The following is a 15,206-nucleotide window of genomic DNA, read 5'->3' on the forward strand; positions in this document are numbered from 1 at the left end:
GGGAGGCGGCGAAGACGGGTTGGGGCTGCTGCTGTGCCGCAGGAGTGAAGAGGCCCTGTGAGCTGAGCCCTGCGCCCCGCAGCGCCGCCCGGCGCCCCCAGAGCTGCGTGAACACCCGGTGCGCCCCCGCGCGCGCGCCATGCCCAGTATCTCCGAGGGCTCTGCTTTGGACCTGCCAGGCCCTTTCGCCTTTTAGCTTTCGGGAGCCCAATTTGATCAGGGCCACCATTACTATTGAAGCCCCCTCCTCAGCCTTGTACTCTTCCAACTGGAATCGGATTTGCTAGAGGGTCCCTGGGGTCAGAAGCCCTCGCTTGTCCTCAAGCAACCAGCCCCTGCATCTTTGCGGTCATTTCGAGTAGGAGCTTTTTTTTTTTTTTTTTTACCGCCAAGTTGAAGACGCGCTCCGTCCTCACAGCTGCTTGGGGTCTCCTCGCAGTCTGATCTGGGTCTACTGATATTCAGGATCTGAAGTTGCCCACGGATCTTCTGCTCTGCTCGAAAAGCGTGGAAAGCAGGGGAAAGGCGTGTGCTTCTGCCAGCTCTACTGCCTTATATTACTGTTCCATATTACTGTGTGTGCCCAGCGTCAGGCACCGGGCCTTGGACACTGCCCAGTTCTCACACAACAGAGAGCTAAAGAGAAGTCCCTCGAAGCAAAGAGCCCGCTGGGGAAGATGAGCAGCATTGGCTGGCAAACACTGTCCCTGTCGCTGGGGTTAGTGTTGTCGATTTTGAACAAGGTAGCGCCGCAGGCGTGCCCGGCCCAGTGCTCCTGTTCAGGCAGCACGGTGGACTGTCATGGGCTGGCACTGCGCAGCGTGCCCAGGAATATCCCCCGCAACACCGAGAGACTGTGAGTACGGGCGCTTCGCCCTCCCCGATTCTCCTTCACTCCCCATCGAGGTAGCATATCCCTAAGCGTCCAGCCTGGAAAGTCCACGTGCGATAGAAACCGGTTCCTGGGGCAGCTCTCAGAGGCTCTCCAGCAAGCACATCCCGGGGGTGGGCCCTCTGAAAGGTGAAAGATTGGCGGGCACTTAACTGGGAGGAGCCTTTGCCAAGGAAGGGCGGATCGCTGGCAGCTACGTGTCCTCCCCCCCCCCTCCCGCCCTTCCCCTTTGCCACTTGCAACTGCCTGTGGACTGTGGGCCAGTTCTTTCTGGCTGGAGAGTGAGGCGCCTGGGACTAGAATTCAAGGATGCCCGGGGCAAGGGAGGTGTGACTGTGTTTCCCAGACTCTGCAAAACGAGTCACCTTGCAGTGTTGCAAACATGGGTTATCTGAGGACCTTGTTGCTTCAGACTGGGGCAAAGGGAGGTGGCAGGCTGCTCAAAAGAGAGAAGCTTTCTCTCCCAGGCTTTGTGTACCCTTCTAAATACGGGGGGGGGGGCGTGGAGTCTTAGGGTGTCCTGGGGATCTTTTCATAGTTTGTGAAGGATAAGTGTCCCAAGACAAGAGTAGGCTCAGTAGCAACACGCATCATCTCCCTGCCACGACTCTCTAAAGCCCCTCTCATTTTCCGGGAGGAGGCGGCAACAGTAACGTCCTTAAGGGAATCCATTTGGGAGACTTGAGCTAGGACCTCGTCCCAGGGCTTAAGTAAAGTTAGCATTGCTCCTCTGTCTGGAACCCACTGGGCCGGGTCCAACTGCTTTGGTGACCCCGTGGCCCTGGGCTGCTCCCTCCAGCCCTCCCCGCTGCGGCTGTGTGCCCTCGGGCACCTTGCTGGCAGTCTGAGAGCTCCTTCACGTGGTGGCAGCTGCTCTGCCTACCCCTCTTCGCGCTCTGCCGCCCGCAGACATCCCCGCCTCCCTGTCTGCGCCAGTCTTTAATGAAGAAATAAACGCAGATCCAGGGATGACTGCCCACGCGCTCCTGGTGGGACACTTCCCGAGTTAGGGAAGCGAAGCGCGGAAGCCACTCTCTTTGTGAAGCGGAGCCCTCTGCCACGAGCCCGGGATGCGCCAGGCTCTCCCGGTTGCGCATGGGTCAGGCAGGCGCCGGTGGCCTGGGCTGGTGTGTCTTGGGCCGGTGTGTAGTGGTGATTGCGCAGAGACTCCGGTTCTTTGCTAAGGCTGCATTAAGCTGCCCTAAGGGGAGACCCTAGGACAGGACTTCTGTGCTCAAAGTCATCAGGGCCAACAGTTGCCCTCCTCTTGATTCCCCCCCCGCCCCCCTCCCCCCAGTTTGAGGGCCTAAGTCTAGGACTTTCTTCTTTCCCGAAAGGTTTGCCAAACCCCAGCTCCAATGGGGCTCCCCCTTGATTATTTCTCTAATCCCTTGGTGCCCAGCTAGTTGAGCCTTTCCCCGTGCGGGTATCTCATCAGGATGTGATCCTGCACGTTTGTGTGCTGTTGGGGTCGGGATCGCGGGAGGAGATAACAAATAGCCCTCGAAGGACTCCCACAACTTTAGAGACAGTTCCAAGCGGTTGATTGGGGAGAAGGGGGAGGGGGCTAGAGAAGATGAGAAAGGCTAATTTAGTTCTGTCATTCCACGCCCTTCAGAACAGTGTAAACACTAACTTGTCAAAGCACTGGGTTTCCAGAAATGGCAGTGGAGTACCTAGTGGTTGAGAAAAAAAAATTCTTAGGAGAGATTTGTGGAGTTTTCAGGAAACCACATACTCAGTGCTTGTTTATAAAATTCTATCGTTAGCCAAGTAAACACTTTAAATACAGATTTTAGCAGGAAGTCTGAAAGTCCAAAGTAAGAGAACTTCCAGAAAGGGACACAGTGAAACCTCCCAAAGGCTAGTTTTATTGTGAATGAATGAGACTATGCAAATTTAGTTGTTGACCAGAAAAGAAGGTTGTGACTGAAGAAAAAGTGGTGCTGAAATGGATCAAACGTGCGTCAAGGCCAAATCCTACTTCCGTTATTGTTCCCACTTGTGGTTTAAACCACAGTCACAGTGGGGGGACTGGGGACGCAATAAAGAGTTCAGCTTCCCCAGGGACTGGGAATGGTGGGGAGGTGAAGGTCTTTGAGGTGCCGCACTCTCCCTGACACACACTTTTCTTTGCCTCAGGAATTTGGGCGACAATGCTACCTCAAAGTGTTCTAATTTTAAAAATCTCTCTCAGAATAGTATGAGACATTTTTTTCTTCTTTCATTAATCTTCCTGAAAGAAAATTCTTGGGGTCTGTGCTAAAAATAAAAGCCAAACTGCAGAATGCCTCAGTAAATAAATACCCACATTCTTTGGGAAACCCAAATAGAAGGCACTCACACATACAGGCCACAAACACACAACAAAAGCCAGGGCTAGTGATGACATCATCACTTCATTTTCTTGTCATATGTCAGCAAAAATTCCGTAAACATGAGACATTTATAAACTATTATTTCAAAGGCTTCTTCCCTTTGCTCTCCTGCTTACTTTTTAAGCCACACTAATTGAATTAAGGTTTTTTTTTTTTCCATAAATCGCCAACATGCTTTAAGTTTTACTTTGTTTGACCAAATATGATACAAATCAAAAGGAACTTCAATTTTTCTTGGTTGTCTCTTAGGGATCTGAACGGAAATAACATCACAAGGATCACGAAGACAGATTTTGCTGGTCTCAGGCACCTCAGAGTTCTGTAAGTGTCTTCTCCCTCAGAGTCCTGAGAGTTTTGTTTTTAAGATGGCTTACTTAGTTATAATCACTAAATGTTCGGAGATTTTAAAACTTTCCTGAAGACAGGAACATTAAAAAAATAAAATAAAACAACAACTTAAGGTCATCTTGTATTTCTTTTTGTTTTCCATTGTATAACTTTTAGTGAAACTTGTGCCTTTGAGAGTGGATGTATGATGGGGGTAACAGTAGAAAGGACTTCAGATCTCTACTCTACGGGCATTATACACAGAAATGTAGAATCACTGTTTTCTCAATACAAGTACATGATGGAAGAAATCTGATACTTTGAGGACATAGAGGGTTTCAGTAGACTGCTTTTTCTTCTTACTGAAGTAAAAGTATCCAGATTTCTCTTTTGCTAAGAAAAAGTAGAGAAAAACCTGAACATTAAAATCATGCAACCATCTTTTCAGCAGGTTTTGTGGGGTGTTTAAGTATCAAGTATATTGCTCTCATTTGGGGTTGTATTCCTTACTTTGCGATTCTGTTACTGATATTAATTGTCTTGATATGATTAATGCACTAATTAGTGGTTCAAATTAGCTGTGAGTTAACCCTTAGTTGAGTCAATATAATGTAAATTCGTACTACCCCACAGGTTTGTAAGTATTTACACCCAGTGGCCATATATTTTTGACTACTATGCATACCACGCTACCTTTTAAGGGCTTATTTTGGTCCTTATGACATGTGCCAATTGGTGATGTGCATCCACAAGTCAGAATTAAACCATGCATGTGCTGAGCTACTAAATTCCTTAGTTAGGGACACCGGTGAAATCAGTAGAAGAAAAAAAGCTCTCAAAGGATAGTTTCCATTATCGACTTACATTGGAGTTTAAGGTGTAGATTTTACTTTTTATTAGTAACTTGTGTGAGAAACTTCTTTAGTAATTTTTAAAAATAAACTCCTGTGGTATGGAAGCTGCTTCCCCTCTCTGGGTTCTCTCACATTTGCTAGTGACTCAATACAGAGCAAAATAAAATGGAAAAGTGCGAGAGAGTCTGTCGGTTTTTGGCTGCTGGGTCGCAGCCTCCTCAGAGGGCAACATTAAGAAGCCTGTTCTATTTTGCATTGCAGTCAGCTCATGGAGAACAAGATCAGCACCATCGAGAGGGGAGCATTCCAGGACCTTAAGGAGCTGGAGAGATTGTAAGTCTTTTCAGTTCCAAACCTATGACAGCATGTCTGTATGTTTAAAACCACTTGAGTTTCAAGGATTATGTCTTCAGTTTCATGGCTTAGCTTTTAACGTTTAAGAAGAGAGGGCACAAATAAGAGTTTTCCAACGTCAAAGCGAAAATCCCTGGGTAAAGAACATGAACTTGTATTAAAGCAAAAAAGTTCACGGCTTTCCTCAGATACTTATTTCCTTCATAATCATTGTTTTGGCACTAAAATAGGTACATGTGTTCATATCTGTTATCTGTGGTTTATGCAGAAAGAATGGTTGGAAATTTTATTTGCATTCATGGTACTTTATAGAAAGAGAGGCTTGGCTAAGAATCTTGTAAACATCCATGTTGTTGCTGTGTTCACTGTTGTTGATGCTTTAGGACATTTAAAAAGGGTTTTTATGGATGATTTACATTTTTTGATATTTAATACTTACAGTGAACATTGATAATAACTGCTACTCCTAATTCTATTTAATTGTTTTCTAGTAGCTTCTAAAATGATATGACTGGGAAAGATAAGCTGCAGATTATTAAGATAGGGATGACTGGCATTTTTTTCCATGAAGTTTAAGTGTAGATTTTGCACTTTAAAAAATATTTAGATGCAAAAATTTTATAGATATAAGTGTTACTTAACTGTTATTGTGTTTACAGAATACATATTATTCACATTATATGTATGTATAATAGACAAAATTTATATCTGAAGTCAGAGAAATTATAGACTCTGTAATATAAAATATGATTTACAGATTTCATGTGTCTTGATTATTCAAGTTCAATATGTTTTCATTTTTAGGGCAGGCAAAATCTGTAGTAAAAGCACTAATAATTATTTTAATAAGTTTCCATGCCTGCCTTAATAGTCACTGTGGCAAAAATAAAATTTATACTTCTGTCTAAATATCTTAATTCTTGGCATAGCGTGTGTTCAGATTCACTGGGCCCAAGAGCAAAGGTTAATTCTGTCATTGTTTAGAAGTGGAAAATTGGCCTGTAATTTTGTGATACATTCATGGCTATTCAGCCTATGTTTTTATTGCCTCAAGCAAAGCATCATCATGTCTACATTATTTTACTATAAAAATCTGTCCATTACACTGTAACTGTGGAATAATATATAAATTGATTTAGGTACACTGAGATATTTTCTGAGGGAGTGAAATCAAGATAAATATTTAATGGAATCCACACCCAAGTTCTTATGTTCGTAACCTATGTTGAATATTTAAAAGTACTCTGAAAGCACTTATTCTTCAGCTACTTCCTAGATGTTTGTCCATAGCTGATATACCTAGTGAGAAACTCTCAAAGATATTTTAAACCACATATGGTTTCAATGTATTGATAAAATTTAGATGAATAGATATATAAATGTTCATTGGAACACTAGCAGTTTTGTGAAGAGTGTCATCTAGTCATATTATGGTTCTAAAATTCATTTAAATCACAGGATTCTCTAATGTTTTCTCCAGCTCATGTTCACTTGTATTGTAATTTTAAATCTTTAGGAACATACCAGCAATGCACACTTTTTCTTATTTTTTAAGGCCACCTCAGAATTTCATGTGAACTCTCATCTGAAATAAATTAGCTCTTCCTAAAAAATCCTACAGATGCCATATAATCTGAAATTTGATTAGAGTTGTAAGTGGATACTATTTTTTGACTTTTAATTCCCCTGAGAACGTCACTTCATCTCAGAACAATTTTTCTGTTCTACAAAGACTAAGTCAGATGTTGCAGGGTGGGAGGAGGGCTTGTAATTTTGAATGAAAACTAATATATATGCAAGACTTCTTTAAATCACCCCAGCTGTTGGCTGAGAGCAAATATTTCATATTTGTGAGGAAAAGCTGAGAAAATTCCATTTGTTTACAACTGCCAAGTCCATCAGATGGAAGCGCTTTGTTATCTGACAGCCAATTCATCTCCTTGGGACTCTGGAATTCTAAGCCATTTCTTAGGAACATTGTGGATACACTTTTCAAATATTTATTTTTAAATATATTAAATGCCAAGGAAGTTTTGCTAAGGAAGGCATTCAAAATTATTGGGAAAAAGACTATTTTAAATTTCCTTCAGTTTATTTTTTAAGAAATAAAAATACAAAAACCCCACCTTAGTTTGTGAGTTTCCTATTCCAATTATTATGGCTTATAGCATTTATTTTTATTTTATATAGAGTCATTATTATTGTCACACAAATTGTTTTCTCACAAAATTTCAAGGGACAATGTAAGAAACAGAAAATAATCAATGGATTAATGTTAAACACTGGATTGTATAATCTACATGTTTGTTAATAAATTGGATGCAGAATTGCAAAATGAACTCCAAATTGTGAAAAGATGCATTAGAAATAGTTTATGTTGTAACAGCCATTCATGAAGTAAAGCATGAGTGTTTTTTCTTTGTATGTAAAACAAAACAGAATAAAAAACATCATCTTTATACACTTACAAGTTATGGTTCCGAGTTGTTTTCATTTTAAAATGATAACAATAAAAGCATTTGCCAGTGTGAAGGTATTTTGTGAAAACTTCAGGGATAGGTATTTTGCATAATGTTGGTGAAGTTTTAACTGGATGAGGAGAAGACAGATCTGAAAATAGTAAATACCATATACATCTTTTTTGCATTTGGTTTTAAATTTGTAAAAAAAAAAATAAATAAGATCATTTTAACTTAAATTTCATGCTATGCGATTAGAAAGGCATACTTGTAAATCAAAGCACTATCAGTGCAATATAAAGATATTCTTCACTTATTAAATAGATGTTGTTTATAAAAAGGTGTCAGTCAAAATGTTAAGATGCCCTTCCTTCCCCCTTGCTCCCTCCTTCTTCCTTCCTCCTGTCCTTCTTCCTTTACTTTCTTACCTTCTTCTCAAAACTTTTCTCTTCCCCCTGTTTCTTCCTTCCTTTCACGTCACTTCCTTTTGCTATGGGGGAAGCAGCATCTGATGATGAAGATGTCATCAGCAGGTGGTTATGGATCACTGTAAATGGGAGAGGTTTTAATGGAACTTGCCCCCCATGAGCACATGTTGGGACAGTTGCTGCCATACTCCCAGGGCTGACATGTGCCATGCCAGGGTGAGTGTCTGGAATGCTTTGTTTTGTCAATAGTATTATTTATCTGGGGTGGGGGTCATGGAGAATACTCATCATGCACACTGCAATACAGCAGCTTCCTATTGTTTGATAAGAAAGTTATAGAGGAATATAATGAAGTCATTTTACCAGCTGATCCAATCAAAATCAATTAAGCAAACATCAAAGTACATACAAGTAAGTTACAGCAGGAAGTTGGGATACTTGAAGTATGCATTTTCTTATACTTCACAGAACACTTATTTTAAAAGTTGTTAATTCAAGGTATATAATGTCTTAGTTTTCTTTCTTTCTTTCTTTCTTTCTTTCTTTCTTTCTTTCTTCCTTCCTTCCTTCCTTCCTTCCTCTCTTTCTTTCTTTCTTTCTTTCTTTCTTTCTTTCTTTCTTTCTTTCTTTCTTTCTTTCTGTCTGTCTCTGTCTCTTTCTCTCTTCCTCCCTCCCTCTCTCCCTCTTTTTCTTTCCTTTTCCAACACAGAAATTCCACATGTTGCTGAGACCTGTGCTGCTCACTGGCTATCTATTCACAGCTACGGTCATGCTGTAGGCATTGAGTTCTGCTCTTTGCTTTTTATGGCTGTTTGTGGGGACTTCAGCATTCTACTGTTAAAATCAACTCCTCTCATTTTGAAAATTTTCTTAATTTATTTATCTCAAAACTTTTCTCTTCCCCCTGTTTCTTCCTTCTTTTCATGTCACTTCCTTTTGCTATGGGGAAAGCAGCTTAATTAATTAATTAATTAATTAAGTAAGTAAGTAATTAATTACTTAAATTAATAAGTGGAATATTATTGGTAACTTTGATACACTGAAACTGCCAAAATGAAGTGCATATTTGTCTAGCTTATGTTCATGGGGCAGCAGCAGCTAGGAACAGGAAATTGTGGCTTTGTATGGACATCCAAGTGCCAAACACTCGTCATACAGTAATTACAGAAGTAGGAAGGCACTGTGGATGGGTAGACAGTTTCAGAGTGTGGGCTATGTGATGCTGTTTTAGACTCTGCTGATGGGGGTAGGACAGAGAGAGACAGAAAAACAGAGGGTGTGGGTCAGAATGAATTATCTAGCTGTTCGGGATTTTGGCACCGTTTTAATATATTCTGATGGATCAACAGTGAAAAATTCTCATTAGTTGTGTTGTTGTTTGTTTCTCTAGCCACATATAAACTCAACTCCATTCTAAACTCAGAAACATTGGACAAGAGAGACTTCCACAGACCCTGAATTTCAATTCTCTTGTCTGATTTTTATAACACAACTTCCTCTTTAAAATCTTCTGTTTTCTTTTCTTCAAAATAGGGATAGTTATTAATACCCATCTCTTCCATCAATACTGCAACTGTCTGTTTTTCAGACAAATACTTCATTCAAATACTCCCGCTTTTATTCTCTACATATTTAAAGTAACATTTTTATTTCTAGTGGTTTTACCACTGGATAGTTTGCTTAAAAAATATAATTCTGTGATATTGTGATGTAGCCATGGAGGAATTCTGGGAAATAAATCTGATAACTTAAATATTTTGAAGGTTCCACCAAATTCATAATCATAAAACTCATCAACTTTTAACATAGAAATTTAGATCCCTTTGGGATAAAGGTCCTATGTGAGCAAACACTGTATTTCATGAACAAATACTTAAAAGATGTGTTTTCCTGTAATTCAGTACTGATTTTTTTCTTTTTGACATTAAACAAGTCACATTGTGAGGCTAAAAGCTGTGGAACACACAGCAGTTGTGTTGTAGGTTGTAACACATGAGTTCAAGTGGAGAAAATGTTGTAGAACAGGTCTGAAGGATAGCACTGTTTATCCTCTGTTTGTCCAGGCTGCAGAGGACCCCTCTGCCCTCTAATCCTGAAAGCTTATATGCAACTAAACACATACATACTTCTTATTGTAAGGAGAATCTCACTTAGCTAATCTCCGTGGCAAAGAATCCAAGTTCATCTCAAGGGACTCTTCTCTGGTATCTTACACCTTAGTTTAAAAATCCCTGTTGCTAACTTCGTAGACATTGTTTTCTTCTTAAAGAAATACATCAGAGCTGGAGTATGCACATCCCATAAAGTAAAAATGTGCTAAATGACTGATAGTTGTGGAATGCCCCAATTCCGATGCACGTCTAAGCAATATATAGACTATTTTAAATTGTGCTACTGACTGTGATCTTAGAAAGCTTTCATGAGAGGGTGCTGTTACAAGTTTAGAGGAACAATCACTGCAATGTGTTTTTATGGGCACTGAAGTCAAAGGGTGCTGAGAAGACACTTTGCCACTGTGGACTACTTTATAAATTCCAAGGCAGCAAAGGGTGTTTATTTTTCCCACATCTGTTTTGGGCTCATCCTTTGTGACATTGTTTGCTGGATGCTGTTTCCTTTATGCTTCCCCTGAAATGAGGAGTTTAGTTTGCACTGTTTCAGTGTATTTGTGGAAGCAGTGAATGTCAAATATTTTCCCATTTAGTTCTGTCTTTCATTGCTTTTGGATACCTTTCCGCTTGAATTATGCCTTCCAGAGTGCATTTCACAAGCTTGCATAGAAGGGGAGCTTTTTTTTTTTCTTTATGGACTTTACATGTATTGTCCTATTTTCAAAACAAGTTACATCTGCTGGACAGCAGGGCACATTAGTAATAATGGAATCTTGGGGACAAAAAAGCTGACTTCAAGTTATGGGTGCTGAGTATTATTTTAAAATGCCTTCTACACAATCTGTTGCCTTTCCTCTTTATAGCATCCATCTACCCTGGGATTCAGGAAGACTGCTCTAGTGCAGAAGTTATGCCACATTATTTTAGACTGTGATGATAATGGTATTTGTGTGGACTATCTAGCCATTCTTTCTTTGTGGTGCCTTGTCATATCATCTGCTAGATCACCAGTGCAAAGCACTCATCCATTGTATTGATGCTGGTGTTGTCTAGCCATGTATGAACTCTCCTCCATCCTAAATTTGGAAACATTCAAAAGAGAGACTTCAGAAAGCCCTGAATTTTAATACCCATGTGCAACCTTGATTACTTTGCATCATCTTTAATATCATCATCAGTTTCCTCACCTTTCAAATAGGGATAGTAATACCTAATTACTAATTCTGGGATTAGTGAGATAAGGTACACAGTTTCTAGGAACACATAGTTGGTACACTGTGCTTAAAAAAAACTGCAGTTACAGATTTTAACACAACTTCTTTTTCAAAAGTTGAATTTAAGGGTATTTTGTATCCTAAAATATAAATATATTATATTTATTCATCTATATTTGTTACTTTCACTTTAAGTTTCTTCTTGGGATCAGAAGATATGAAGAAAGTGCATACTTTTCCTTATGTTTTTTAAGAGTATTATATATACTCTCTTAACATGTAGAGTAACATTAACTGAAAGATATTAGCAAGAAAAATCATTTTTTATTAAAAAGTATTGGCTTCTCTAACATGGGGCACAGAGGATGAAGTCATCATTGAGATTGCTGCTCAAACCAAACCAAACCAAACAAAACCAAACCAAACCAAACCAAACCAACAACAACAACAAAACCCCAACCGTCAGCTCTTTCAAACAAGCTAGATGATAAAACTGATGAAAATTTAAACTTTCGTTTTATGTAAGATAAAAGCATTTCCTTTACAAATGTCAAAAAACAATGCTTTAAATGGGCAAGTAGAAATTTCACCTGAAGAGTCAAAAGAGAGAATAATTAGCCTTAGCACTGATTATTTATGTATGAAGAGTAGGAGAGCAATGATACACTTTAAGGTAACATTTACTAAATTTCAGACCAGGTATGTATACTGAAGTATATTTGCATTGATTTGTAGATATGAAACACAATTTTTTTTCATGGAGTTTGTTAAAACTGTTTTAAGTTTGCATTTTGAATTATATGGAAGGTTATCTTGAGTTAAAATATTAATTGAGCTGATATGAAAGTTGAGAAAAGTAAGGTACTCTAGTGTCCATCAAAGGATAAATCACTGGGGCAGATGGAAGATAATAATTTAGGAAAAAGCATCTCACTCATGATCCAGGTAGTGGTTAATCAGCATTTCAGAGGCCTGCAGTGTTCTGATAGCTCTGAGATCATTTATTCATCTGAAAGTCACACTCAGAAACAGCAGGTGGCATAGATCTAGGAACTTTAATTATCTCTGGTCTTAGAAAAGCTATCTCAGAGAAACACACCACACACATCTTTCTGAAAACATGAATCATCATCCAGAGAATCCTCAAATGGTCCTCGGATCCTGTGGGCAGACTGTATCCCAGGGTGATGACACAGAACTGATGTGACTGTATTCTGTCCTTGGGCACAACTAAGGCTTTTTACAGAGTACCTTGTGTGGTCTCCCATCAATAATCCTATGCAATAGCCTTTCACTGTTGTCCTGTCCTGGGACCATCACTTTAAATGCCATCTCATTTACATTAGAGTTCACATCATGACACTCCCCTTTTTAAGTCACTATGATGTTTTCTTTAGAAAACAGGACTGCCTTTTCTCCAGTACTTTTTTTGTGTGATTGTTTTGTATCTTACTAGTCTTTAAAGCAATTATAGATTAAAAAAATATGCTGTTTAGGGATTTAATTTCTGGCATCTACAAGAACTTTTACATTTAAATATTTCATTGAATTTGAAGGAATCTGGTGTCCTTTTATTGAAAAGGCTTCCTTCCATTAACCTTATTATATATACATATCCATGTCCATGATGGAGGAAGAAAAGCAAATTTTCAATTTTTTTCCTCTTCCTTTAGTATGCCTGCCATTTTTGTGATATTACCTTGCCTCATGTTCAAAACAAAATACATCATGATTTTAGACACATTCACTTTCATGAAGAAATAACTAAATTCATAAAAAAATATAATTAGTGTGTGTGCGTGTGTGTGTGTGTGTGTGTGTGTGTGTGTGTGTGTGCCAGCCTTTACAAGGAGGTCTGTATGCTAAAGTGTGCTTGTGGAAGCCACAGAACAACTGTGTGGGGTAGTTTCTCTCCTTCCACATTTTTCTTTTTTAAAAATGATTTATTTATTTTTATTTATATATAATGGTGTTTTGCCTGCGTGTACATCTATCTGAGGGCATTGGAACTCCTAGAACTGAAGTTACAGACAGTTGTGAACTGCCATTGGGTTTTGAGAATTGAATCCAGGTCATTTGGAAGACCAGTACTCATAACCACTAAGTCATCTCTTTAGCTCCTCTTTCTGCTTTCATACCTGTTTCAGCAATGAAACTCAGGTTGTCAGGCTTATAATTTTGGCTGGCAAGCACCTCACCCACTGAGCCATTCTGCCAGTCTCCCATAGATAATGTCTTTTTTAAATGTTAAGTGTCTTGTTTTCATCTGATTAGCTTAAAGGTGTTTAAGAAATGGACTACATAAAACTGGTTTTCTCAAGGAAACTTTCAACATTGCGTTATTTTGCAACATTGGTGAGGAGCAGCAATGGTGATTCTCGATGTGTGGCATCACACCACCTGAAGCCTTGTGCTAGTTCTGCTTCTGAGCTGTAGATTTGTTACCAGAACACATGGTGTGTTACTCATTTGTGAGGATGTTGGGACAAGTGAATGAAGTAATCCACATAGCCTAATACGTATCAGATATTTTTTTTTTGTGTGTGGTATAAGTTAGGAACCATTGGAAATGTGAAAATTACTGCAACAATAAAGACAAAGAGGCTTAAATATCCACTTTCTCATAATATACGAAGTTTTGCTAATATATTAAGCACTTTAGAAAAAGCTGTCAGTCACTTATGCACTGGGCTTTATTTAAATGCACTAAATTCCTTTTCTCTTTAGATGATGCTGACAATGTGTCATGGGTGAAGAAGGAAGGGCATATTTAGGGTACATTGACGCATATTGGATGGGAGGGATTTGGTTAGCTGGATAGCAGCTGGTCGCTCAGGGAGTATGCCAAAGCAAAGCATTCCTAATATCAAGGCAATATTCTGGGTCCTCACTGAACTATATCAAAATGCAAAGGGAGCAGTCAGTTCTCATTCAACACAATAAGAACCTGCTAAATGCCAGGAAAGATTGGGGAGTGCTGAATGAGAACAGGAGATTGCTTTGTCTTTTAATACAGTTCTAACCTAGTAAGTGCCAGAGGAAGAAGAAGGAACACAAAGAATCGGGTCTTCACATTTGAGGAGCTCACAGCCCAGTGGGAAAGAGACTAGCACATGAGTCAATATAATACAGTGCAAAGGGGTCTTATCAAATGCTCTGGGGACACAGCCAAGGGAGTCATGGAGTTTACAGAGGAGAGCTGGGGTTTCATAGAGGGTGTAAGAAAGCGCTGGTGGGAAGGGAAAACTCTCTATGGAAAGCTGCCTCTTGCAGGGTCTTGTTTTGAGGCTTGAAGTAGCGTGTCTGTTAGGGTTGAAGAATCAGCCGAGGTCTGTTAATCCAGTGCTTAGAATATGATTAAGAAACCACACCATGTCTGTCATTTTAGCAATCAGGATAGGCATTTTGTGCATACATCCCCCAAAGAACTCCTGCTGCCTGGAAAAATTGTCATTATCACTATGACAAAATGTCTATGATTCTCTTAGGTGCTTGTGAATGAGCTTCTTTTTTTCTTTCTTTCTTCTTTTGTTTTTTTTTTGTTGTTTTTATTTTTTTAGATTTATCATAACAAAGTCACAATGAAGCTGTTTTATTTAAAGTGGAAAATGATGGATGGTATGGATGGTGAAAGTACTTTCCCCTCAGAATCATGCCCAAGGAAAAAAAAGAAGAAGAAAAGTTTTTTGTTTCACTTTAACTTTATTATGTGGTTCATTCATAAAAATTGGTGCCCAGACTGTTGTAAATCCACCCTTTCACCACTAATTTCCCTCTCTGCCCTTCATGTACCTTGGAACACATTTTTATTGCTATAGTTTTTATTAAGTGCTGAGCATGGCTCTGTAGATGAGCAGCTTCCTAGCATGTTTAGATTCCCGAAGCTCTGACCACCCTCACCCCTTCTGCTCACCTGTCCTGCAGCTCTCTTAAATGCAGACCCTGCTTTTAGACTGTCCGTTTCAGACAAAGAAAAATTCATAAAGCTCTGCTTGCATCCATGGGATTGTAAATGGAGAGTTTTTGAATGCAGGTCTTCTTGCCTTAGGGTAACTTTGAGAAAGGACTCCCTTATTATCTGCTTTCTTAGAAAATGCAATCACTGGTCTCATTCCTGACTGCTGGAAACCAAGTAATCATCCTCTTAATTCTGCCTGATAAGCCTTTAAATAAGTCCAGACATCTTTAA

At 39.6% G+C, this 15,206-nt stretch overlaps 1 protein-coding gene across 7 annotated transcripts in view; it reads left to right on the forward strand.

Moving 5' to 3' along the window:
* The first annotated feature begins 651 nt into the window (after positions 1-651).
* The window catches only part of Slit2 (slit guidance ligand 2), a 336,048-nt gene continuing 321,493 nt past the window's right edge, over positions 652-15,206 (forward strand). For all 7 annotated transcript variants that reach the window (XM_028865886.2, XM_028865890.2, XM_028865888.2 and 4 more), the window contains exons 1-3: positions 652-856; positions 3,520-3,591; positions 4,713-4,784. In XM_028865886.2, coding sequence (XP_028721719.1) covers positions 678-856; positions 3,520-3,591; positions 4,713-4,784 — 323 coding nt within the window. In that variant the 5' untranslated portion in view covers positions 652-677. The remainder of the gene's footprint in view (positions 857-3,519; positions 3,592-4,712; positions 4,785-15,206) is intronic.

This window comes from Peromyscus leucopus, chromosome 10, assembly GCF_004664715.2.
Source record: "Peromyscus leucopus breed LL Stock chromosome 10, UCI_PerLeu_2.1, whole genome shotgun sequence".
Lineage (NCBI taxonomy): Eukaryota > Metazoa > Chordata > Mammalia > Rodentia > Cricetidae > Peromyscus > Peromyscus leucopus.